The sequence below is a fragment of the Chironomus tepperi genome, unplaced genomic scaffold (assembly GCF_022539635.2).
Source record: "Chironomus tepperi strain 1889 unplaced genomic scaffold, CSIRO-AGI_Ctep_v1 contig_34, whole genome shotgun sequence".
NCBI lineage: Eukaryota > Metazoa > Arthropoda > Insecta > Diptera > Chironomidae > Chironomus > Chironomus tepperi.
This window is the reverse complement of record NW_027226156.1, coordinates 1351176-1373669: the sequence shown is the minus strand read 5'-3', so window position 1 is coordinate 1373669 and position 22494 is coordinate 1351176. Positions and strand designations below refer to the sequence as shown.

Sequence of the window (22494 nt, the reverse complement as noted above, 5' to 3'; positions counted from 1 at the left end):
ATTTTTTAAAAATTTTTAAATTTTCAATTTTTTAAAAATTTTTTAAATTTTAAATTTTATTAAATTTTTAAATTTTCAATTTTTTAAATTTTCAACTTTTTAAATTTTCAATTTTTTAAATTTTCAATTTTTTAAATTTTCAATTTTTTAAATTTTCAATTTTTTAAATTTTCAATTTTTTAAATTTTTCAAACTTTTTTAAAAAAATTCAAATTTTCAATTTTTGCTAACGGCTCCCTAAAATTCAAATTGTCCACATGTCCAATCACGAGATTCACAGTTTTCTGCATCATTTGTGAAACTTTTTCAAATTTTATTTGTATTTGTGTGATAAACAATTGTAACATTTCTGACTGTAAATCCTCGTGCACTTGTTAAAAATAATAATTTTTTAGTGTAATTTAATACAGATTTGCATCTTAAGTGCAAGTATCCGCAAGATCTACTTCCGATAAACATTTTTAACTCAAATTTAAAGCAAATTATCGAAAAAAATCTTCAAAAAAATCAAAAATAATTTTTTGTGCATCAAAAATTTAAAATTCACAATAAATTAAGTACAAATATCCAAAAATGGCAACAATCAACCAACAACGTCAACGCGTCGAGCAGGAAATCACAGCCTTAGTTGACAATCTCGACCGGTCAACCATGAGAAAAATGCAGGTAAGCACAAAGGATGGCAATAAGCCGGAATATTCATAAAATTCCTCAATTTTAACAAAATTTTCATTCAATTTCAGGCTCAGATGCATGAATGTGCAGCCAAGTGCTGTTATGACACTGAATCTTCCATGGAATCTGTCCAGAATTGTGTTGAGCGATGCTCGAAACCAGTCAACAAAGCTCAAAGGTACTAAATTTGATTATTTCATTGATTGACCTGCACTAGACTGCTTTGAAGCAGTTGTGGGCACATAGGAGTCATTCAGGCTCTTACCTGCATCATGTTCAGGTTGGGTGAGGTCACATCCCCTCCTATCTGCAGCCTACTATCCTAAAATACTTACTAATCTTCAAATAATTCAATTTTTCATTTCCAGCTACGTCCAAAGTGAACTCGAACGTCTCCAGAACCGCCTCCAACGTTGCGTAATGGAATGCAACGACCAAATTAAAGACAAAATGCCAACAAATCCCAGTGAAGATCAAATCAACAAATACACCGGAGAATTCGAGCGATGTGCAATCAAATGTGTAGACACAAGTTTAGCAACACTTCCAAGTTTATTTAAGACAATGAAGTCGGTGCTGTCAAAGGGTGGAAATGGAATTCCAGATGTTTAAGTGATCTTGATTGACAGTTGTGGATGGGAAGAATGTGCAACTTGAGAGGATATGAACTTTAGATGAATTGATGAATTATGGACGAGACTGCCATGAAGTTGTTGTGATTCCGTACCCGTACCCGATGTAATTTTGTTAAGATTTATAGTCAGAAATGAATAAATTGATTGAAAAAAATGAGGAACTGTTGTTTTTATGGGTTTGGGTAGGTTTGGCTGTCATGGGCCATCTGGTCCACCAGGGTACCACGGGGGGCACAGGTTGTCCACCCCTGATTGAAAATAATCAAAAAATTTTCAAATTTTCTTCAAAAAATCCTCAAATTTATTAACGAATCAACATTCAAAAATCCCCAAAAATCCCCAATAATCCCCACATCAGATGCGAAAATACAATATCAACTGATAACTCCTACACCAATACATACAAACATTTCACACAGTCGATCCCGTGTTATTTAAGATTCAATTTTCAATTCCTCAAATTTAGTTCTTAATTCACAAATATCTCATTAAAAATGAGTTTAATTGCACACCTGAATCCTCTTAAGCGTATCCTTAGCATCACTGTCGTTCGACAAGCACGCAATGTCTCACATTTTACATATCAACCTGATGACAAGGCACCGATCGAAGGTGAAAAGCAGAAAATGAACATGTTTACAGCCATTAATAATGCTATGGATATTGCGCTGGCTAAGGATGAGTCAACGATACTTTTTGGTGAAGGTAAGTGACTTGCCAGGTCCAAAATGTCCTCAAATGTCAATAAATATTCATTCTTCCAGATGTCGCATTCGGTGGTGTATTTAGGTGCTCATTAAATCTCAAGAATAAATACGGCGGTGAGCGAGTCTTCAACACGCCACTTTGTGAACAAGGAATTGCTGGATTTGCCATTGGTGCAGCTACTATGGGTGCTAAGGCTATCTGTGAAATTCAATTTGCTGATTATATTTTCCCAGCATTTGATCAGATTGTCAATGAAGCTGCTAAATATAGATACAGAAGTGGAAACTTGTTTGATTGTAAGTTGTGGGGTTTGGTTGAATTGGGAGGACTTGATACCACCCCAACCCCCACCCTGCAACACACATCCCTTGCAGTACCTGATCAGTATCTGCTGAATCACTCCTTTAAAACCTCAAACCCTCAAAAATACCCAAAATCAACCTTATTAACTTCTAAAATTCACTAATTTCAGGTGGATCCCTAACAATCCGTGCACCATGTGGAGCTGTCGGTCACGGTGCCCTCTATCACTCACAAAGTCCTGAAGCCTACTTTGCACACACTCCAGGTCTTAAGATTGTCGTTCCAAGAGGTCCTAATATGGCTAAAGGTCTCCTTTTGGCTTGTCTTAATGACAAGAATCCATGTATTGTGTTGGAACCTAAGACACTGTATAGATCAGCCATTGAGGATGTTCCATTAGGATATTATGAAAGTACATTAGGAAAGGCTGATATTATGAGAGTTGGAGGTGATGTTACGCTGATTGGATGGGGAACACAAGTTCAGTGAGTATTAGGGAATTGTATAAGGACGGAATGTGTGTACATTGGGTGATTCCGTACCGTACACAGCAAGATCAATAAGCAATAAGATATTAAACTATTTCCTATTTTTGTAGTGTTTTGAGAGAAGTTGCTGAATATGCCAAGAAGAAGTTGAATGTCAACTGCGAAGTCATCGATTTAGTATCAATTTTGCCATGGGATGTTGAGACTGTCTGCCATGTAAGTTGACTGATTGCTGAATTGAGAGTCCCAATATTAATCTCATTATTTTACAGTCTGTGAAGAAAACTGGTCGCTGCCTTATTGCTCATGAAGCACCAATTACTAATGGCTTTGGTGCTGAATTAGCTGCAACAATTCAAGAAGAATGTTTCTTGCATTTAGAGGCACCAATTATGAGAGTTTGTGGATGGGACACTCCATTCCCTGTAAGTTGATTAACATTTTGTGTTATGATTGTCTAGAGCTTGATGTCGAGTCGATCCGAGTTGACCTTTTTATGCAATGCTTAGTACATCTTAATTACATTCTTACCTTACTTTCAGCATGTCTTTGAGACATTCTACTTACCCGATAAGTACCGATGCTTGGAGGGAATCAAAAAGTTGATCAACTACTAAGAAAATTTCTAAAATTTTCATATTTTGAGGGATTTTTAAACGGGGGAAAGACTAGGTAAAATGGGAAATTTTTTTAAAAAATTTGAGAGTTTTTGGGGGAAATTTTGTCAAAATTCCAAATTTATCCCCAAAAACTACCAACAAAAAAAATTTAATTTAAATCAAATGAAACTTGATGCATTTATTAAAATTTAAACAACGGAATTAGAATGTACAAAACATATAAAAAAAATTGTTATGAATTTATAAGATGATATTTTTTTGAATAAATAATTATATTTAATATCAATATTAATACTTAACATTGCGTACGGTTCATGGAATTTCCGAACATTTTTGGTGGCATATTAGTGTGTATAGTGACGGATAGGTTGGAAATCACTGACTATAGATGTCTGTTAATGGTTTCGACTGATGATTTTGTGATTTAAAGCCCATAAAAAGCAGTAATTAAAAAATTTTTGCCGGAAAAAGTGAAATTTTGATCGATTTTGAGCAAAAAATTGGCAGATTTTTGGAGTTTTGAGAACTTTTGAGCGGATATCCATCAAATCTGAAGCAGTAAATTTCAAATTCAATCAAATCTCTTGTATAATTCATGAAAGCCTCATCTCATATACCTGCAAACAGAACCAAATTCCCTCAAAAAATGCAATTCCTTAAACTTTTCATCAATACTTTTTTATTTAATTATAAATTACAACTGTAAAGTTAATTTCTTCGTCATTTATCATACATATAAGATCGTATCGTTGATGTGAGTGAATTTAGTGCATCTGTAAGACCCATAATGGCCGCCGTGTGCTGTTTCATTGCTTTTGTATTCTCCAGCAGTACTTTTTCATATGTTAATGTCAAATTTTGATCATTTTGTTCATAATGTTCATCATGCTCGGTATGTAGCGGTTCTAATTCAATTTCATGTGTTCGAATTTCATTTCTTCGTTTTCGTCGGGACATTTGAGGTGTTGGTTCCATCGGTTCTTCATGACTATTTATAATTGGTGCTTGAATCTCCTCAACAAGCGGATCTTCAATCTCAACTTCTGTTTTGACATTTAAACAATTATAACTTTCTGGTGCTGGGCTCATTAAGGAATAAAAGTCATTATCCTCAGAATCATCTTCATCCTGCTCATCCTGATCCGATTCACTCTCATCATCACCGCCACGTCTATAAACTCTTCGTCGTTTCTTTTTTCTGTTGTTTAACACTTTTGATGCACCGCCGTGATCATTTTCCCATTTTCCGAGTGCCTTTAAGGCACGAACGTCAAATTCATCAAATTTTTTGAGGTTTCTTACGGCTGATTCTGACATTGAGTTGCGGACTTCTTCTGAGTAGTGATATCTGTAACGTTTGAGGAGTTTTGAGCGCCAATCTGCGAGGGTCTGAAAATATTTTTGGGCAATTTTAATTGAATTTTTGCAGATTTTTTTGAAATTTAATAGAAATTGGTTGATAAAGTCAGGTATTGGAGTTTGGGGCAAAGTCTTGGGCAATGTCAGGGTGGTTTTTGAGACAATTTAAAGTGGGAATTTGACTGAAACTTGAAATGTTCCGGAACAGTACAGCGAGTTTCCTAGGACACTGTAATTTTGCTATTTTAACGTCAAGATATTAAGCGGCTCTTAAGACATCACAACGACTGACTTCAACACTTTTTTCAATGAATAACGCGATTCGTTGTATTGTAAAATTGATCTGGTCTAAAGCATAATGGGGCAATTGGCAGGCAGAAGTCGACTAAAGCCTAAAACCAGCTTTAGGCGTCACTTGAGGGAAACCATGGATCACTGTTGATCTGTACGGTCATCGAAGTAAGTAAAGTAGTAATTATTGAGTCAAGCTATCCAACCCCACCCTCATGATCCACCTTCATCCCACTTTCCCCCTTTCATTGATGATCTGAACGGTCAGCGGAAGAAAATAAGAAGGATCCCCAAAATTTAGGGAGGGTTTTGAGGTTTTTGATTCCAATAGCCTTAAATATTGAAGAAACTTGAAGAAACACCCAAAAAAGAGGTGGTTTGACTTCAATCCTCCCTAAATGAGCCCCTTTTATAACTGTGTAGTCCACAATACTAGTTATATACACAACACTACATCATATTACATGAATAACTAGTCCTACAACCCAATAAGTATCAAATTGTGCACATTTGAGTCACATTCTCTTTATCAAAACTCAAAGTCAACTCAGAATTTGCAATAAAAAGTCAATTTAACTCAATTTCTAGCTAAACAACACTTCATGTCTAATTGACACTAATCAACTCAATATCCGACATCTTGAGCTTGATATTCTTCAAGTTTCTAAACAAATCGCCACGAAATCACCAAAAGCACCAAAAATCATCAAAATTGCAGTCATTCTCACCTCCTGCCAATGTTTACGATCCTTAACGGCACCCGGTGTTCCATTTAGCTGATCTACAAGTCTATCAAAGTCTCTCTCTCGTGTACCTAAATCATATGAAATGCTATTTGTGCCTGACGAAAAATTTGGATTATGCTCGAGAAATTTGATGTAAACTTCTTGTTGCATCTTTGACATTCGTGCTCCGCGCTGCTTCATTTTTGTTGTGTTGAGTTTGGCAAGTCTTGAAAATTTTTGGAAGTTTTTTTTTTAATTCATTGAAAATATTTTGAAATTTTTTTTATGTTATTTTGAATTTTTGACGGATTTTCAAGACTTTATTGGACTTTTTTGTGATTGAATTGTAGGTATTGTGGATATACGTTGATATTTTGTGAATTTAAATGCAGCAAAGCTTGACTATTTGACTAAAACTGCTAAAAATATTTATTTTTTTTATAAATTTTGTGATATTTTTTATTTTTCTTATATTATTGTTTTGTTTTGAATATTTTAGACTGTTGAGAGTTGATGTAGTTTTGGAAGGGATGGATGGGTTTGAATTTTTGGAAACCGTTATGAAATGGATTGGAATTTAAGATATTGTTGTGCAATTTATTGCAAATTATTGTAAAATTTAAAAAATTGAAAATTAAAAAAAAAAATGAAAATTTAAAAAATTGAAAAATTGAAAAATTGAAAATTTGAAAAATTTGAAAGTTTGAAAAAAAAAATTGAACAAAAAATTTTTAGAAAAAAATTAAAATTTTTAAGATTTAAAAGATTAAAATTTTTAAGAACAAAAAAACTCAAATTTTTAAAAATTAAAAAATTCAAAAATTTTAATCTTCTGAAAAATCCAAAAAATCTGAAAATATTCAAAAAATATATGAAAAACCACAAAAATTTCATTTTTAAATTCTTTATTTTTACGCCTTTCAGTGATTCAAGAATGTTTTTTTCCTTCTTTTTTTTCATTTTTGTTTTTAAAATTCTTGTTTGTTTTTATTTCATTAAATTATAAATTAAGCAATTTTAATTGGAAAATGAGAAAATTCTTTCATAAAATTTGATCAAAAAAACAATAAATTTGTGAATTTTCATTGAGAAATCAGACTAAAAAAAATGGTTTATTTTTGAGAAAATTTGATCATTTTTTGAAGGATTTGAAATTGTCAATCATGCTAAGTTAGAGGTTCCCTAGGACATCCAAAACCTCCCTCAAGAAGCCATACAAAGCTCAAAATAGTTCAATCACGTCAAAATTCCATTCAAATTTGATCAAAACTTATTTTAAAAATTCACAATGAAATTCTACTAAAAAGTGGAAATTAATTTTCATTTAATTCATTTTTTTATACATTTTTCAATTTAAATTTAATCAATATTTAATAAAATTCAATAATTTTTTTTTTCATTCCTGTTTTCAGTTTTTTTCTTTCTTATTTTACAAATCATTTCATTCATTAAAGTTCAATGACTTTTTATACTTTTTTTGGATCAATATTTATTCAATTAAGTTGATGTTATTTTCAATTGCTTACAAGGATATATCAAGAAGTGGACCTTGCAGGACTTGTAGACTTAATTGATCTCTTTTGGGTCTCATCAGAGCTTAAATTGGACTTGGTTCAAGTCAACTTGATTCAAATGTGTATCGACTCATCACCTTTCTCAAGTTGACTTGATTTGACTCAAGAGGACAGAATTTTGAGTCAAGTATACTTGAACTTGAGTTAACAAACTTGAAAGTTTGAGTTTGAGTCAAGTAAATTTAACTTGAGTCAAGTAAAATTGAACTTGAGTCAAGTAAAATTGAACTTGAGTGTCAAGTTGAACTTGAGTTTCAAGAAAGGTTGAACTTGAGTCAAGTAAGGTTGAACTTGAGTCAGCTAAGTTTGAGCTTGAGTCAAGTAAGTATTCACTTGTCAAGTAAGCTATGAGTAACTTGAGACAATTTACTTGAATGTCTGAAACAACAAATTGACTGAAACCAAGACCAACTTAAGCTCTGTGTCCTGCTTAATACTTCCCTAATTCCACAAAACCATTTCCATCTGTTCAATAATAAGTAAATCACTCTCTTTCTAAATTTCAATTTCAAAATTATAATAAAAATACTTTTTTCAGTTTTTTTTTTCATTCTTTTTAATTACAAGTTTTTTTTTCATTGTTTTTATTTCTGCTGTTTACTTTATTAAATTTAAGAGAAATTTTTCATTTAAAAAAATGTTTTAAATCTTAGAACAAATATTTAAAAAAAGCCAAAATAAAAAAAATTGTCTTAAACTATTTTAGATGTATTTTGAACCAAAATTTGATAGATTTGGGGATTGTTAGGGGTGAATTTTAACTTTCGAAATTAAAAAATTTAACTTTTGAAATTGAAAATTTTAACTTTCGAAATTGAAAATTTTAACTTTCGAAATTGAAAAATTTAACTTTCGAAATCGAAAAATTTAACTTTCGAAATTGAAAATTTTAATTTTGGAAATCGAAAATTTTAACTTTCGAAATTGAAAAATTTTAACTTTCGAAATTAAGAAATTTAACTTTCGAAATTGAAAAATCAAGTCAACCCCCACCAGAACCCCACTTCCTTCTCTTCACAAAAGCAGCAATAAATATTTTTCAAAAAAAAAACTTTTTTTATTACAAATTCTTTAATTAAATTTCATGGATTTTTTGTATAATTTTACTTAAACATGAGGTGAGTTCTTACTTTTTTGTTGTGTATTTATGTGTGTAAAATGGATCAACTTATGCAAAATGATTCATATTTTCTTCATTGTTAGTTCTTAATTTCATTTCTTTTTTTTTAAATAACCTAAATTGTTTTTTTCATTCTTTTTAAATTAAATTAAGAGACAAAATAATAATTAATTAGAGAAATTTTTTTCATCTTTTTTTTCAGTTTTTTTATCTTTTTTTATATCCTTAACTCAATTTTCTTCATCTTTTATTCTTTTTTTATTATAATTATTAATATTATTATTAATTATTATATTCGTAAAAATGTGTGTGTGTGTTTTGGGATTTAAATTTTTTTATTTTTTATTCCTTTCCAATTCTCAATATGTTATAATTTCTATGATTTTTTTTTATGCTGCATGGGTCAATTTCGGAATTTAAATTTTGTGTGTATATGTTAATATATTTATAACATATATAAGTGTGTGTGTGTCGGCTTTTCTTTTTTGTATGTATGTGTGTGGATTCTTATCATCATCATCATTATTGAGGGAAGGATATATGTTGATGAATTATGGGGAGATATAGTTGGAGAGGGAACATACTTTTATTCTTATTCACTACTTTTTGCCTTTTTTACTTCCGGTTCGCCCGTTTCCGGATGTTCTTCTGAGTCTAAAGATCTAAAATGACAAAAATAAATTCCAATTAGTAAATGTGAGCAAGTTTGGTTGTTTATGATTGTAAATAAGTCAAGTTGAGTGGTCTTAAGTCAAGTAGATTTGACAAAAGTCAAGTAGATTGAACTAAAGTCAAGTAGATTGCACTAAAGTCAAGTAGATTGACCAAAAGTCAAGTAGATTGACCAATAGTCAAGTAGAATGGACAAATGTCAAGTAGATTCAACTAAAGTCAAGTAGATTTGAACTAAAGTCAAGTAGATTGACCAATAGTCAAGTAGAAAGGACTAAAGTCAAGTAGATTCAACTAAAGTCAAGTAGATTTGAACTAAAGTCAAGTAGATTGACCAAAAGTCAAGTAGATTGAACTAAAGTCAAGTAGACCAAACCAAAGTCAAGTAGATTGATCAATAGTAAAGAAGACAGACCAAAAGTCAAGTAGATTTGAACTAAAGTCAAGTAGACCAAACTAAAGTCAAGTAGACAATCCTTACCTCTTAGCACTACTATGAGAATCGCTATCATTTGTCTCGTCATTAGCTATAATTGGCGTATTCGGGTTTAAGCTATCCTGATCTGACAGCGTACTTTCATCTAGACTGTCAACGGCACCTATAATTAACAGAAAATATTAAAATTATTAAATTATCTTCAAAACTCATCACGAAATCAATAAAAGTCTACAAATAATAAGAATATAAATAGTCATCATTCCGTACCCTTACCATTGGCTGTTCTTTGTTTCGTCTCTTTTTGTTCTGTTGCTGCTTCTGCATTGCTCTCATCACTTTGCTCTGTTGTTGTTGTGATACTGTCGGCTGGATGTGTATGTGTATGTGTGGTGCCGTTTGTTCCACCTATCACGTTGTTCTTTAGCTTATCAATATCCGGCATGTCCTGTAGGAGTTCTGGTTTCAAATCGGCTGCTATTGAATGTGTCCACACCGCGAGTTCCACTCTGAAATATCCAAGAGAAATATGTATTAAGTAGAGTAAAGTCAAGTAGAGTATAGTCAAGTAGGGTAAAGTTAAGTAGAGCAAAGTCAAGTAGGGCAAAGTCAAGTAGAGTAAAGTCAAGTATAGTAAAGTCAAGTAGTGTATAGTCAAGTAGACTAAAGTCAAGTAGAGTAAAGTCAAGTAGAGTAAAGTCAAGTAGATTAAAGTCAAGTAGAGTAAAGTCAAGTAGGTTGTAATACTTACGAATGAGCTGTCCACTCCTCACCACCACTCTCTGAATTCAATCGATTCCTCGTACTTTCGATGTGTGTTACAAAATTGAGATACTCGCGGGTTGTATAATCAATGCCTTCAACATCTGGAATAGCCTTGAGTACCTCATCAGCCATGAATGGTGCAAGTTCTGGTGTTGCTGCAGCAAGTAATGCCGATGCCATTGTCGTACCAACGCCTTTGAGATTTGATAATGCTGTTATTGCCTGCTCAATATTCGGCAGTTTACGGAATGCCTTTTTTGTCTCCATCACCACGGCACGTGGTGTATTGACTTTAATTAGATATGATAGCTGCGGGTAATATTTTCCTCGCTGTTGTTCATGTGATGGATATTTAGTTTGTCGATGGTTAGAGATTGAAAAGAGAAGAGAAAAAAAAAATAAGAAAATGTTGAGATAAAATACAGACAAATTTTTGATGAGATTTCTTTTCTTTCTTATGTTATAGTCTTGTATGTAAGAAGATTAAGATGAGAAATTGAGGTGGTATATAAGCCTGACATGGCATATTAAAGATCCATGAAGATATTGTTGTGGATGGAAACAAATTAATGAAATTTTTTGGCATGAGGACAGCATTGGGGGAGCTTGATGTTGGTTCTATGCCAAGTTTAGAGGTAGAACTACCTAATGGTGGATACTGAGTGTGTCATAGGGTGTGTCATGAAACGGTACATGCTGTTATAGCTATCACAATTGATGCAGTCCTTAGTGAATGAGTAGAGACTCTTATGTAACGTTCTTAAGGTAAGTTGTCGTCCTTAGAACCGACCAAACAACTAATCAAGTAAGTCCTTAACACACTCGATACACCGACATATGAAGGTATCATGTCACATAGTTGAACAAGCTAACTAACCCACCTAGACAAAGAGAACGCCTTCAGATACCGTATTGCTATTACGACACCATCAAACCATCCTCTTTGTCTGACTAACTAAAAAACCAAGGATCAATATACTTACACTTTGTTTCCATTTCATGCACTGAACCAATTCCTCGTGTATCAAGTGAGCATCACGTCCTCTTTGTTTAATCTTTTTCGGTAATTCATTTTGGTACCTAAAATTAGATTTAATAAAAGAGATTTTTGATGATTAGTAAATTGTTAATTAATCTTTAGATGTATGGTAATTAAGAGTTGTTGGAGGTGAGATTGAGAATTGAGGCTTGTAAGAGGAGTCTCTGTCTTGGTCTCGAGTGGCTTTAGATAGTGTACTGCGGTAAACAGCAATAGAATAAATTCTTTGGTAAAGAAACCAAGTAAATCAAGCATATTTTAGTAAATAACTCAACAAATCAAACATATGTTACAAGCATCATCAGTAATGCTGTAACTAAGATACCAAGAACAAAATTTTAAAGCACAAATTTTAGAGAAGCTTTAAAATTCAAATCTTTAAAGAACGAACATCAAATTAATATTCCAAGAACTAACTTCAAAGTCATTAGGTAACATAATCAGAACTAAATTCATTTTGAATCATTAAACAAAATTTTAAGGATTATGCAATTATCATCCCGGGTAACACATGTCAGTTATGAATCAGTTATGAAGGACTAAGATGTGTCAAGGCTCCAGTATTGGACCGATTTATTGTCAATTTCTCTAGAATTGGAATGTAACGGTTTCTGTATGGAATGGACTTCCGAATGGAGGTTCCTATTTGGACTTTTAGAGTTCGGACTCACAAAGTTCTGTCAACTCTACTCGTGTATCAGTTTCAGCGCCGTTACACTACCAGAGAAATTGACTCCTATTGCTGATTTCGTACATAATCTGGCTGTATACTGATATGAAATTAGGACACGAAAGTCAGTCCATGTACCCAACTTTAGACACCATCTGAGGAATGTCATGGATCTCAAATGTAAGTAGGTAAGTAACTCTGACATGAAGCCCATGAAGTCAACCCTAAACACGCCCTTCATTCAACATGCACTTCTCGGCACTTTCATCATCATTATATGTCTTCATAACTCACAAAAGAGTAATAATTTTCTCAGAATTCAAACAAACATTTGAATGCACAAAATAATTTGTAAATGTGTAGGAATTTTCGAATATAATTAGGATTATTCACACATTTTGTAATTATATTAAAGGTTTTAAAGGCATCAAAAAGGTTCATTTCTGAGGAAATTAAAGCTTTTGTGAACTTTGGCTTGATAATCACTGAGAAAATATTGAGACAAATTTTGATAGAATTAAATGGGTTTGGGGAGCAAAAAGAGCCAATTTGAGGAGTTCTGTCTGAAAATGCTTATGCATAATGTTTAAATATTGTTTATGTTGCATTTATTGGTGCTGATATTGCTTATGTTAGGAATAAATGATGGAATTTGATATGCAAGATTGACTATGATTGGCATATTGGGTGTTAAGGCTGATTATTATGGAATTTTGGAATGTTGAACTGTAAAGTGAAGGCGGCTGAACTTGAGGACGCTATTGTGAAGACTACTGAACCTTAAAACTCTAGTTTGAAGGTTCTTGGACTTAGGAGCTGCAGTTTGGAGGCATCTGAATGTCAAAATCTAAGTTTGAAGACACCAGAACCTCAAAATTCAATTGTAAAGACACCTGAACATGAAAAAACCCAAATATGACAAATTCCAACTTTTCACTAAACTCAGCACCCAAACCTCAACATCTCATCACCTTTTTTAACACTTCACATAAGCCAAAATAATTGAAAACTTTTAAATAATTTTCGTCTCTTTTCATCGCTTCTTCTTCTTCACTCGTCGAGCGACCGACAAGACATTAAAAGTGTCTATCTATCCTCAGGTTGATTGGTAAACAAATGTGACTCATGAAAAAAATGCTTGTTGATGATATTGAAAGTAAAGAACGTGGAATAAAAAGAAGATGTGAAAAAAAAGTCGGCAAAATGTAAAAAAAAAAAGAAATATTTTTTTTTTCACGAGAGAAGGAGAAAGAGAGACGGAGAGACGGTGTAGATACGGAAACATGAGAATGATATGCATGTGGTTTCAAAAAAAAAAAATATGAAAATAAAAGAAATGAGGAACAAAATACAAATTGAGAATTCGTCAAAACATAAACAAAATATGGAAAAAAAATAACAAAAAAAAATTTGAAAGTTGGGGTGGAAAGGATGCAGATTTGGTAAAGGTTTGGAGCAGATTGTGGAGGGTTGAAGCAGATTGTGGGGTAATTTGAAGTATTTTGGGGTTGAAACAGGAATATTGACTGATAATTGATTAACATTTTGTGATTTTTGTGAATATTTTAGGAAAATTTGTGGATTTTTTGAAGATTTTTAGGCAGTTTTATGAATTTTTCCTTAAAATTTGACGAATTTGACGAATTTCATTAATTTTGTAGATTTTTGATCAATTTTGAGGAATTCTTCATCAATTTTGTTGAAATGCTTGTGGTTATTGTGAAGAATTTACCAGAATCATCTGTAGATTCCAAAGATTTCACATATGTTAAGTCAAAATGAACAAGAATCTTTGCCTAATAAAGCTTGAAATTCCTCAAAATCCATAAATTTTTACTACAAATTCAATCACAAAAATGCCAAATTTTCATCTAATTTCACCACAATTTTAAAACTATTCACCAATATTCTCAAGTCTTATTCTCCTTAATTATCACCCTAAATCCACCCTTACCACCCACCTCACATTTCACACCATCCACAACCCAAATCTCATTATCCTTATTATTATTTTTCGTCAATAAACTCACAGCCATTGACCCCACTTAATGAGACATTCCATCTCATTTTTCTTTCTCAATTCTCGAGACGAAACTACAACAACAACAACAAAAATTGAATATGGCGTTATGGCAACCAGCATATCGATATTATTTTCAAAAAAAATGAGAAATTTTTTAGCTAAAAATAAAGAAAATTTTTATCTTTTTAAGGAATAAATTTTCAAAAAAACATATTTTAATGTTTTGCCATTAATGCATATTTACAGGCACAATCGCATGCATTAGAGTAGAAAAAGAGAAACTTTTTCTTTTCTTTTCTTTCTTTTTTTGTGTTTATTTCTCATTTGAGTGTGGAAAGAAGTTGTAATTTGAAATTTGTATGAGAGATAAGGATCTAAAGTGAAAAATTTCTCTCGATTTGATGTCTTTTATTGAGGAGTTGATGGAATTTTGGATGAGTTTGGATGGATTTTGATGAATTTTGGATTTGTAGGAAATTTTGGATTTTTAGAAAGTTTGAAAATTGTTTGAAGAATTTGAATTAATTGAGGAAAATTAGGAATTAGGAAGGAATTTTGTAGAAAATATTGAAAAATATGTTCAAACCAAATTTGAGATTTATGAAGGAATTTAGAAAATATTGACGAAATTCTAACAAAATAAAACAAATTTCGGAGAATTGTTAACAAATTTGGAAAATTTAGAAAATCAAAAAATATGGACAATTCAACAGTTTCAATAAAGCAGAGCTTATAGTCAACTCTGTATGAAAAAATTGACTCAATTCCACAGGACTACCCATTTAGGCTGTTTTAAGAACCTCAAGAATTTTAATTAAAATTTTAAATCAAAAATTGAAATTTTTGAAATTTGAATTTAGGAAGTTTGAAAACTTCAAAATTGTGGATCACTTAATTTTGACAAAAAATGTCAATCTGGATCTAAAATCAAAAAATTTTAAAATTCACAAAATTCCCTAAACTATGTTCCAAATTTTCCTAACTTTCCAATCTAAATCCCTCAAATCAATCCATAAATTCAAAATCTATCTTCAAAATATCCTCAAATTTTCAAAAACTTTCCACCACATATCCTGACTACATCATTCCCAACACATAAAAACTCATCATCATAAATCCATTAGTCATGCATAATTTGCCATGATCGATTCAATCAACATTACATAAATCTCACGACAATTTCCAATTAATTCTCAAAAAATTAGCTTCAAAAAAAGTTAATTTAAAAAAATTTCCCCAAAAAATAAAAAATAATTAAAGAAAATTTTCCATGAACAAAAAAAAAAAAAAGCAGCCTCAAAAGCAGTCTATCGAAGCAGCACAGTATTATGTTTCATTTACCATCATTCACCCATACAACTACAGTCACACACACATCCACACATTTTGTAATACATAACATGAAAAAAAAGAAGTAAAGCAGTCGACGCTGCTGCTGTGTTGAGTATGAAACAACAACAACAAACTGGGAGAAGCGACAGGGCAGGCACAAATAAAAAAAAAGTGGGAAAGAAGGAACGGAAAATGTATATAAAAAAAAAAATTCTGTGTCGACACACGGCCGCCAGCTACGACTACATGCAGCCGGCAAAATGTTTGTTATTCGAACTCTCCCCCGGTGTGTGACTGTATTGGTACTCCTGCACATACTGTCGCAAAAATTTCAAGTCGATTTTGAATTGGAAACTTTTTTTTTCTTTTTTTTTCTTTCTAAAAACTACAAAAAAAAATTTTTTTTCGGCGCTTTTTCTTGCCTTTTTTTGTGAATGAAAATTTCGTCAAAATTGACTGAAAATTTTGTCATTTTAAGGCACAATGACTGTAGATCACAATAATTAAACACACACATTCATGGACGATGTGACGAAAGTGGCAAAAAAATCTTTTTTTTTTTTTTTTCATCATCTACATCGACTCTCCGTCCGAACTCAAACACACAATTGTATGCGAAATTTACTATATATTATATACTTTAATTATTGAACTTATATCCACTATATTATATTTTTTGTTTGTAACTTTTAACTCACCATTCATCTAATCGTATCAGCTCCTCGGGCTTCTTTTTGTCTTCTGCTTTCATTTTAAGCACCTGCGGATATAGCTTTAGCACGTATTCGTATTGACGAGCGTTGCCATGAAGAAAAAATGCGGCCGTTGTGTTCTGTACGGAAGCCATTTTTGAAATGAATGGAGAGTAATGAAATATACAGCACAAATAAAATTTTTTCTTCTTTCTGTGCCATTAAACGGGACTTTGTGGTTGTGTCGTGAGAGAACTTCGAGAGAGTAACTCCAACAAAATTGAGAGAGAATTTTTTTTTGTATTGACGTCGTTGTGGGTATGAGATGTTAATGTTTATGATGAGAGGGAATGAGGAAAAGTTTGACGACTTTTCAGGTAGGATTTTATTTTAGTGCGCATAAATTTTTTTTTTGTTGTTTTTTTTATGCAGGTAGGAAAATTGCTGTTATTTTTGGATGAAGAATTTCATAGAAATGTTGATGACATTTTAACAAGGCAATTAGGCATCAAGTAAGGAATTTTAAATATGTTGAGATTTTCTGGGAATATCTAGAACATTTCTGTTAATTAATTTGGAATATTTAAGAATTTGGTAAAATGGGAGGGATTTTTGGGTACCTGGAAAGTTTTGGCCATTTTCAATATCTAGCTGCTTTTTAAGAAAATTTAAAAATTCTGTCAGAAAGTCCAGAATCACAAGGCTGACCCCCATTGACTCTGGTACTCTGGTGTGAGGCAAGATTTAATTAAATCCTGTCATAAACCAGAGCCATGCTGGCCTAGGTCCGGATTTTTGACAATTAGGGATTGAAATAATAATCATACCTAACCCAGAGTATTATAGGTGTTCATTTTAAATTCATGACATCCTCATCGTTACAAAATGTTTCATTTGTATTTCATTGATAATCCTAAGGAACATCCCATGGGTCACATGCTCCCAAATAGCAGAAGTTGATTAATATCCAGAATTCAATGTTAATATTAATGCTTAAATTGCCCAGCTGTACGAGCTGAAGGCATTGTAATTTTAAATCTGTTGTACCACACCCTTTAGACCTACAGTTCATAGTGGGATCTGAACTACTTGCAAGATCTTCACATTTCAAAGACACGAGTACGTCATTAGACCTGATGTACCCTGCAATGTATCAGAATCAGAATTCAAAGTCGATTCGGATTTTGTACAAAGAAATTGACTCGACTCCATACAAAATTCAAGTCTATTTCGGGATTAATTCTGGTGGTAATCCAAACTTTGATTTAGCATTTGGAAAAGCTTGAGCTGACAGGCATGGTGTAGAATTTAAAACAGCGAATCTGGTGCCATGTAACTGGACATGTCATTCCTGGGATCGGATTTCTGATCATTAATTGCTTGGTGTCATTCGATTTCCTTCATTCTTACCAATTCCTAACCAAAAGTGACATTTTATCCAAAAAACATCCAATTTGACAATAATTAAAAATCAATAAAAATCTGGCAACATAGCAATACAGCAATTTCGTCCAATTCCACCTCCATTCCACTCATCTAGGTCATTTAGGACTTAAAAAATTTTCCATTATCGCATCTTTTACTTCGTACAATTCAAAGGAAATCATAAATCTTCAAGCAAACTTCAACAACCACACAGGACATCCCGACGAATCGTTCATTAATGCTCAAACAGCACAAAAATAACTTTAGCATCATGAATATAAACGAAAAGAGAATTTCGACATCGACATTCGTTGTTTGAATTAATGAACAAAATTTTTTTTACGGTAAATAAGTCGAACTTGTCTACAATGAATTTGCACTGTTTGCATTTATGTCCAAAAAGTCATCAAATGTAAAAAATTCAAAATTTTTTCTAGAAGTTTCTATGAGAAATTGTGTGGATGTCTTTGTGAGAACTGAGAGGCATCCACATCGTGTATATGCGGAGAGAAATTTGGAAATTTCTAGAAAAATTTTGTCCCAAAAAATTTTGGACTTAAAAAATTTTGAGTCAAATTTTAAATGTTAAAGCAGTTCCAACAGTCATTTTTCAAACCTTTTATTAGAAGCAAAAAATCTTCGACCCAAAAAAAAAAAACTTTTTCTTCTTTCTGTTCACGATTCTCGCTCAATAGTCGATTCTCTCTCTCTCTCTTAGCAGCACAGTCAGTTCCTCTCAGTAGCAACAAAAAAAAATAGAAGTAAATGAAATAAAACCTCACGAACCATAAAATCCATTTATATTATATGAAAACGTGAGAGAATTGGTTCTTATTGTTGTTGCTTGCTTGGACTCCTCTAAACCAAGCAGGCATGTACAGTATACACAGAAAAATTGAGCACATAAAAATGAAAAAATTGAGAGAAAAAAAATCGAAGAAATTTTTTTTTTATTCGTCATGCGATGGTACACCGACCCTGAGTGTATGTATGTATGTACATACTGAGATATACCCTGCAATGCACATAGATGAAACGCTTGTAATACGATCAATTGAGAATATCCTTCGGAGTTTTGGGAGAATATAGGGAAAAGGACAGATGGCATGCATGCAGTTGTAGTGGTCGATAATGTTAAAGCTGTAAATGTTAAGATTTGATTGGGACTTTTTGGACGGTTTTTGGGATTTTTGTGGATTTTTTTGAATTTTGAGAATTGCTGGATTTTTGGGAAATTTATATGAAAATTTTTGAAAATCTGGCAACGTAGCATTTTTGTCAACTTCCTTTCATAATCTGCAAATTTTACCAAAAAATCTAAATTTTACAAAAGTGCTTAAAATTCATTTAAATTTCAAAATTTAAAGTTTTTAAAATTCACAAAAAAAAATCTGGCAACGTAGCAATTTTGTCCATTTGGCTATTAAATTTCCTTCGTTAATCTGCAATTTTTGCTCAAAAACCAAAAGTTCATAAAGTTGTTGAAAATTCATTTTAATTCAATAATTTGAAGTCATCAAAAAATCCACGAAAAAATCTGGCAACATAGCATTTTTTCTACATAGTCATGCAATCAATTATACGACCAACTTCGTTCTTTACATCATTAACTTCAATGGGACGAAAATTCAATTTTTCCAGTAAATTCCTTCAGATTTTTCAGATGCAATAATTACAAAAAGTCTGGCAACATAGCATTCTTATTGAAAGCCTGCTTGTGCTAATTTTTATTACATCATTCTTTGAACTTAAGGCAACCTTTTAGATATTTTGTTTTGCAAACTCACAGACTAACATTAGCTTTTATAGGTGCATTCTACGTCTGTTGTTAGTTGGACATGTTATTTGATTTACTGGCTAACTTACGGACTGTAACTAATGGGTAGAATGGAGCATGTGTGACCTTTTAGAAGAAGTGTTGTTTGAGGAGGGATTTGATGATCAATTTTAGAAGAGTTGAAGCAAAATTTTGGGAATTAACATCAAAGTTGTCAATCTAACCTCAAAATTGGTCAACATAACCTTGAAATTGGGCAACATAACCCCAAATTTGGTCAATCTAACCTCAAATTTGGTCAATCTAACCTCAAATTTGGTCAATCTAACCTCAAAATTGGTCAATATAACCCCCAAATTGGACAACATAACCTCAAAATTAGTATTGTAGTTAGACTTAACAATAGATTGTCTTTAGACAGCAACAGAGTCACCCTCAGGCATCATCACAATTCAACCATACATCCACCAAAACAAAACAACTAAGGACATATCAACCCCAATAACCCAAAATCAATCTCCCAAATACACTTTGCCAAAAAAAAAGAGAGAATCCAACAACATCAAGCTCTGCCTGACTATATTCAACAAAACACATAATATTCAACGATCAACAATGAATCCCTCTCAGTTAACAGAACAGAACGAGAAAAAACACCAAAGACAGATGGCATGCATGCAGCAGCACAACGGCACCAAAGAAGATTTTTTTTTTATTATTTCTCATTTCCTTTTTTTATTTTTCGCTCTCAATTCAGTTTGGCTTATTTCATTTTCGTCCCCTTTTTTGTGTTGCTTTCCAACTGAGTGAAAAAGTATCATTCATTCGTTATCAAAACAGCAGCGGCGGCTGTAATACGACATTATATGAAGAAACTTTTATTTCACTCTCTATATTCGTTCCTTTTTGACTTGCTTGCTTGTTTTTTGGCTGTATGTGAAAAATATAAAAGAAATTCTCCGTGCCTGGCATTTTGACGTTCATTATGTACGTGCACCCCGATTAACTAATACAGATGAGGGATACACGAATACTATTAAGGGGATTGTGTAGCTGAATTTTTGAGGAATGTGAAATTTGGAGTGGGATTGGGTTGACAGTTTGTCTTGGAGGTGAAATTTTGACTGATTTTAGGATGACATTTTGAGATAAGTAGGCAACATAGCTAATTTGGATCAAATTATGATGGGCAAAAGTTGGATCAAATGATGATGCAAAGTTTCATCAAAATTTGATCAAATTATGACTGAAAAGTTGGCAACGTAGCAAAAATTCATCAAATTTGCTTAATATTATGAGACAAAAGTTGGCAACATAGCAAATTCTTGATTCTTCAAGATCTTCAAATTGTATAAATCAAAAGTTGGCATCAAAATTTGGTAAAATCATGACCAAAAGTTGGCAACGTAGCAATAATTTTTCAAAATTTGGTCAATTTATGACCAAAAAGTTGGCAACGTAGCAAATATTCTTAAAAATTGAGTCAAATTAAATCAAAATTATGACTGAAAAGTTGGCAACGTAGCAAATATTCTTTAAAGTATGGCAGAAAATTTGGCAACACAGCAAAAAATCAAAAATTTGATCAAAAATGACTCAAAAATTGGCAACATAGCATAAATTGCTCAAATAGCTCAAAATGCGCTTCAACCTCCACAAAACCCATTCAGTATGACTCATCCAACTCATTATCGTTCTCTCCTTTTTCGCCTCAAGTTCTGTACGTCTACATATAAAATTATAAAAAAAAAAAATTTCTTCTTTCGCCTCGCTCGCTTGCTGTATAGTTAAAATGTACATTTTATGTATTTCCTCTGCCACACTCGACTTAAATATTGTAGAAATTTGTACAAAATAAAAACTCAACTCTCTTGTGAGATTATGATTTTTATTTTCGTTCCTCTTGAAAGTTTCTTCGATTTTTTTCTGCGTTTCATTTTCTGTGTTCGAAATGAGATAAAAAAAAAATGTTGTTGTTGACGTCAAAAGCACGTTTTTCATGCGGCAATCAAGAGAGAATATTATTGGAAATTTTTTTTTCATCCCTTCTCTTGTATATTTTTTGAGATGCACAACTTGAATGAGCTGTCGAATGCACTTTTAAGTTTTCTTCTTGATCATGTTTTGAGGATGTTGAGAAGCTTTCAATGTTGTTCAATTGATTTTTTTTTATTTTTTATTGAATTTGTGGAAGTTGTGGACGTAACATATGGTTGGGGTTTTGGATGCATTTGAGGAAGTTTGGGATTGGGAAATTGGATTTTAGTGTAGATATTGAGGTTGGTTTTGAGGTCGACTCGGATTTTGTATGGCAAAGGTGACTTGAGTGACTTGACAGAGCCAAGAATAACTTGACAGAGTCGAATGCGAGCTCTGGCTATGTGGATCCAAGTATTCTAGCCCCAGGCCAATTTGACTCTGACTTAAAGCAAGATTCGGTTTAAATCCGACACTATGCCAGAGTCACGTCAGTATAGTGCCGGAATTTGGATCGAATATGACAGAATTAAGCCAATTTCACTCGATCACTGCCGTAATTGATCTACAGTTTGCCAAATTTGACTTGAACTGATACAAATTGACAGATTTTTCGTCAAAATTCAGTCGGAATTTGGTGAATTTTAGTCAAATCCGACTAGTCGTAGTCAATTTTTACGAAAATCCGTCAATTTGATTCAGCTTTGGTCAAATAAGCCCAACTGCAGGTCAATTACACCAATGTCAAGTAAAATTGACTCAATTCTGTCATATTTGATCCAAATTCCAACACCAGACCGACGTGACTCTGTCATGATGTCGAATTCAGCACCCAGAGTAACTTCCTTCCATTCTCCATCCAAATTTCCAAGAAATTTTCCATTTCTCATTCACCAAAACCTTCCCCACAAGCCTTAAAAAAGACTTTCTCATCAGTCTTTACATTTCATTTAAATTCTTCTTTCTTTTCATCATGTACGTTCAGCAGTCGATCGAATATCAATGCGTATACACACATAGAGAGAGAGACTGTACGTGTGAGTTCCTTTCTTGTGTGTTTATCTCTGTTTTTGTTCCTTGTTTCATATACCTGTCAAAAAATAAGGGATAAATATGGATGTGATGATGAATTATTATGTGAAAATTATTGAATTTTTGAGAGGGTTTTTGAGGGACTTCTTATAGCTG

The 22494-nt window shown here is 32.5% G+C and overlaps 3 protein-coding genes across 3 annotated transcripts; 2 read left to right on the top strand and 1 right to left on the bottom strand.

Annotated features, from left to right (window-relative positions):
• Positions 1 to 335: 335 nt before the first annotated feature.
• On the top strand, positions 336 to 1471 carry LOC139096091 (protein FAM136A-like). The gene is made up of 3 exons (XM_070647730.1): positions 336 to 666; positions 744 to 853; positions 1044 to 1471. The coding sequence occupies exons 1-3, from the start codon at positions 574 to 576 to the stop codon at positions 1285 to 1287; spliced, it is 447 nt and encodes a 148-aa protein (XP_070503831.1). The 5' UTR covers positions 336 to 573; the 3' UTR covers positions 1288 to 1471.
• Positions 1472 to 1704: 233 nt separating this feature from the next.
• BckdhB (Branched chain keto acid dehydrogenase E1 subunit beta) lies at positions 1705 to 3721 on the top strand. Its single transcript, XM_070647206.1, has 6 exons — positions 1705 to 2015; positions 2075 to 2314; positions 2491 to 2806; positions 2920 to 3025; positions 3082 to 3234; positions 3352 to 3721. The coding sequence occupies exons 1-6, from the start codon at positions 1805 to 1807 to the stop codon at positions 3424 to 3426; spliced, it is 1101 nt and encodes a 366-aa protein (XP_070503307.1). The 5' UTR covers positions 1705 to 1804; the 3' UTR covers positions 3427 to 3721.
• A 364-nt stretch (positions 3722 to 4085) lies between these two features.
• LOC139097948 (uncharacterized) lies at positions 4086 to 16327 on the bottom strand. Its single transcript, XM_070649975.1, has 8 exons — positions 16134 to 16327; positions 11355 to 11451; positions 10358 to 10701; positions 9877 to 10115; positions 9652 to 9769; positions 9118 to 9160; positions 5808 to 6038; positions 4086 to 4818 (listed from the first exon to the last, which is right to left on the bottom strand). The coding sequence occupies exons 1-8, from the start codon at positions 16280 to 16282 to the stop codon at positions 4150 to 4152; spliced, it is 1890 nt and encodes a 629-aa protein (XP_070506076.1). The 5' UTR covers positions 16283 to 16327; the 3' UTR covers positions 4086 to 4149.
• Between the last annotated feature and the right edge of the window lie 6167 nt (positions 16328 to 22494).

What these genes read in the sequence shown, in the direction of transcription:
- LOC139096091 (XM_070647730.1), top strand. Translation starts at nt 574, where the DNA reads ATGGCAACAATCAACCAACAACGTCAACGCGTCGAGCAGGAAATCACA. An exon ending in CAACCATGAGAAAAATGCAG is followed by an intron (nt 667 to 743) that starts GTAAGCACAAAG and finishes ATTCAATTTCAG; the next exon opens with GCTCAGATGCATGAATGTGC. An exon ending in CCAGTCAACAAAGCTCAAAG is followed by an intron (nt 854 to 1,043) that starts GTACTAAATTTG and finishes TTTCATTTCCAG; the next exon opens with CTACGTCCAAAGTGAACTCG.
- BckdhB (XM_070647206.1), top strand. Translation starts at nt 1,805, where the DNA reads ATGAGTTTAATTGCACACCTGAATCCTCTTAAGCGTATCCTTAGCATC. An exon ending in AAGTGGAAACTTGTTTGATT is followed by an intron (nt 2,315 to 2,490) that starts GTAAGTTGTGGG and finishes CACTAATTTCAG; the next exon opens with GTGGATCCCTAACAATCCGT. An exon ending in GATGGGACACTCCATTCCCT is followed by an intron (nt 3,235 to 3,351) that starts GTAAGTTGATTA and finishes CCTTACTTTCAG; the next exon opens with CATGTCTTTGAGACATTCTA.
- LOC139097948 (XM_070649975.1), bottom strand. Translation starts at nt 16,282, where the DNA reads ATGGCTTCCGTACAGAACACAACGGCCGCATTTTTTCTTCATGGCAAC. An exon ending in GCATGAAATGGAAACAAAGT is followed by an intron (nt 10,702 to 11,354) that starts GTAAGTATATTG and finishes CATGAACAACAG; the next exon opens with CGAGGAAAATATTACCCGCA. An exon ending in CGGAAACGGGCGAACCGGAA is followed by an intron (nt 6,039 to 9,117) that starts GTAAAAAAGGCA and finishes AACTTCCAAAAA; the next exon opens with TTTTCAAGACTTGCCAAACT.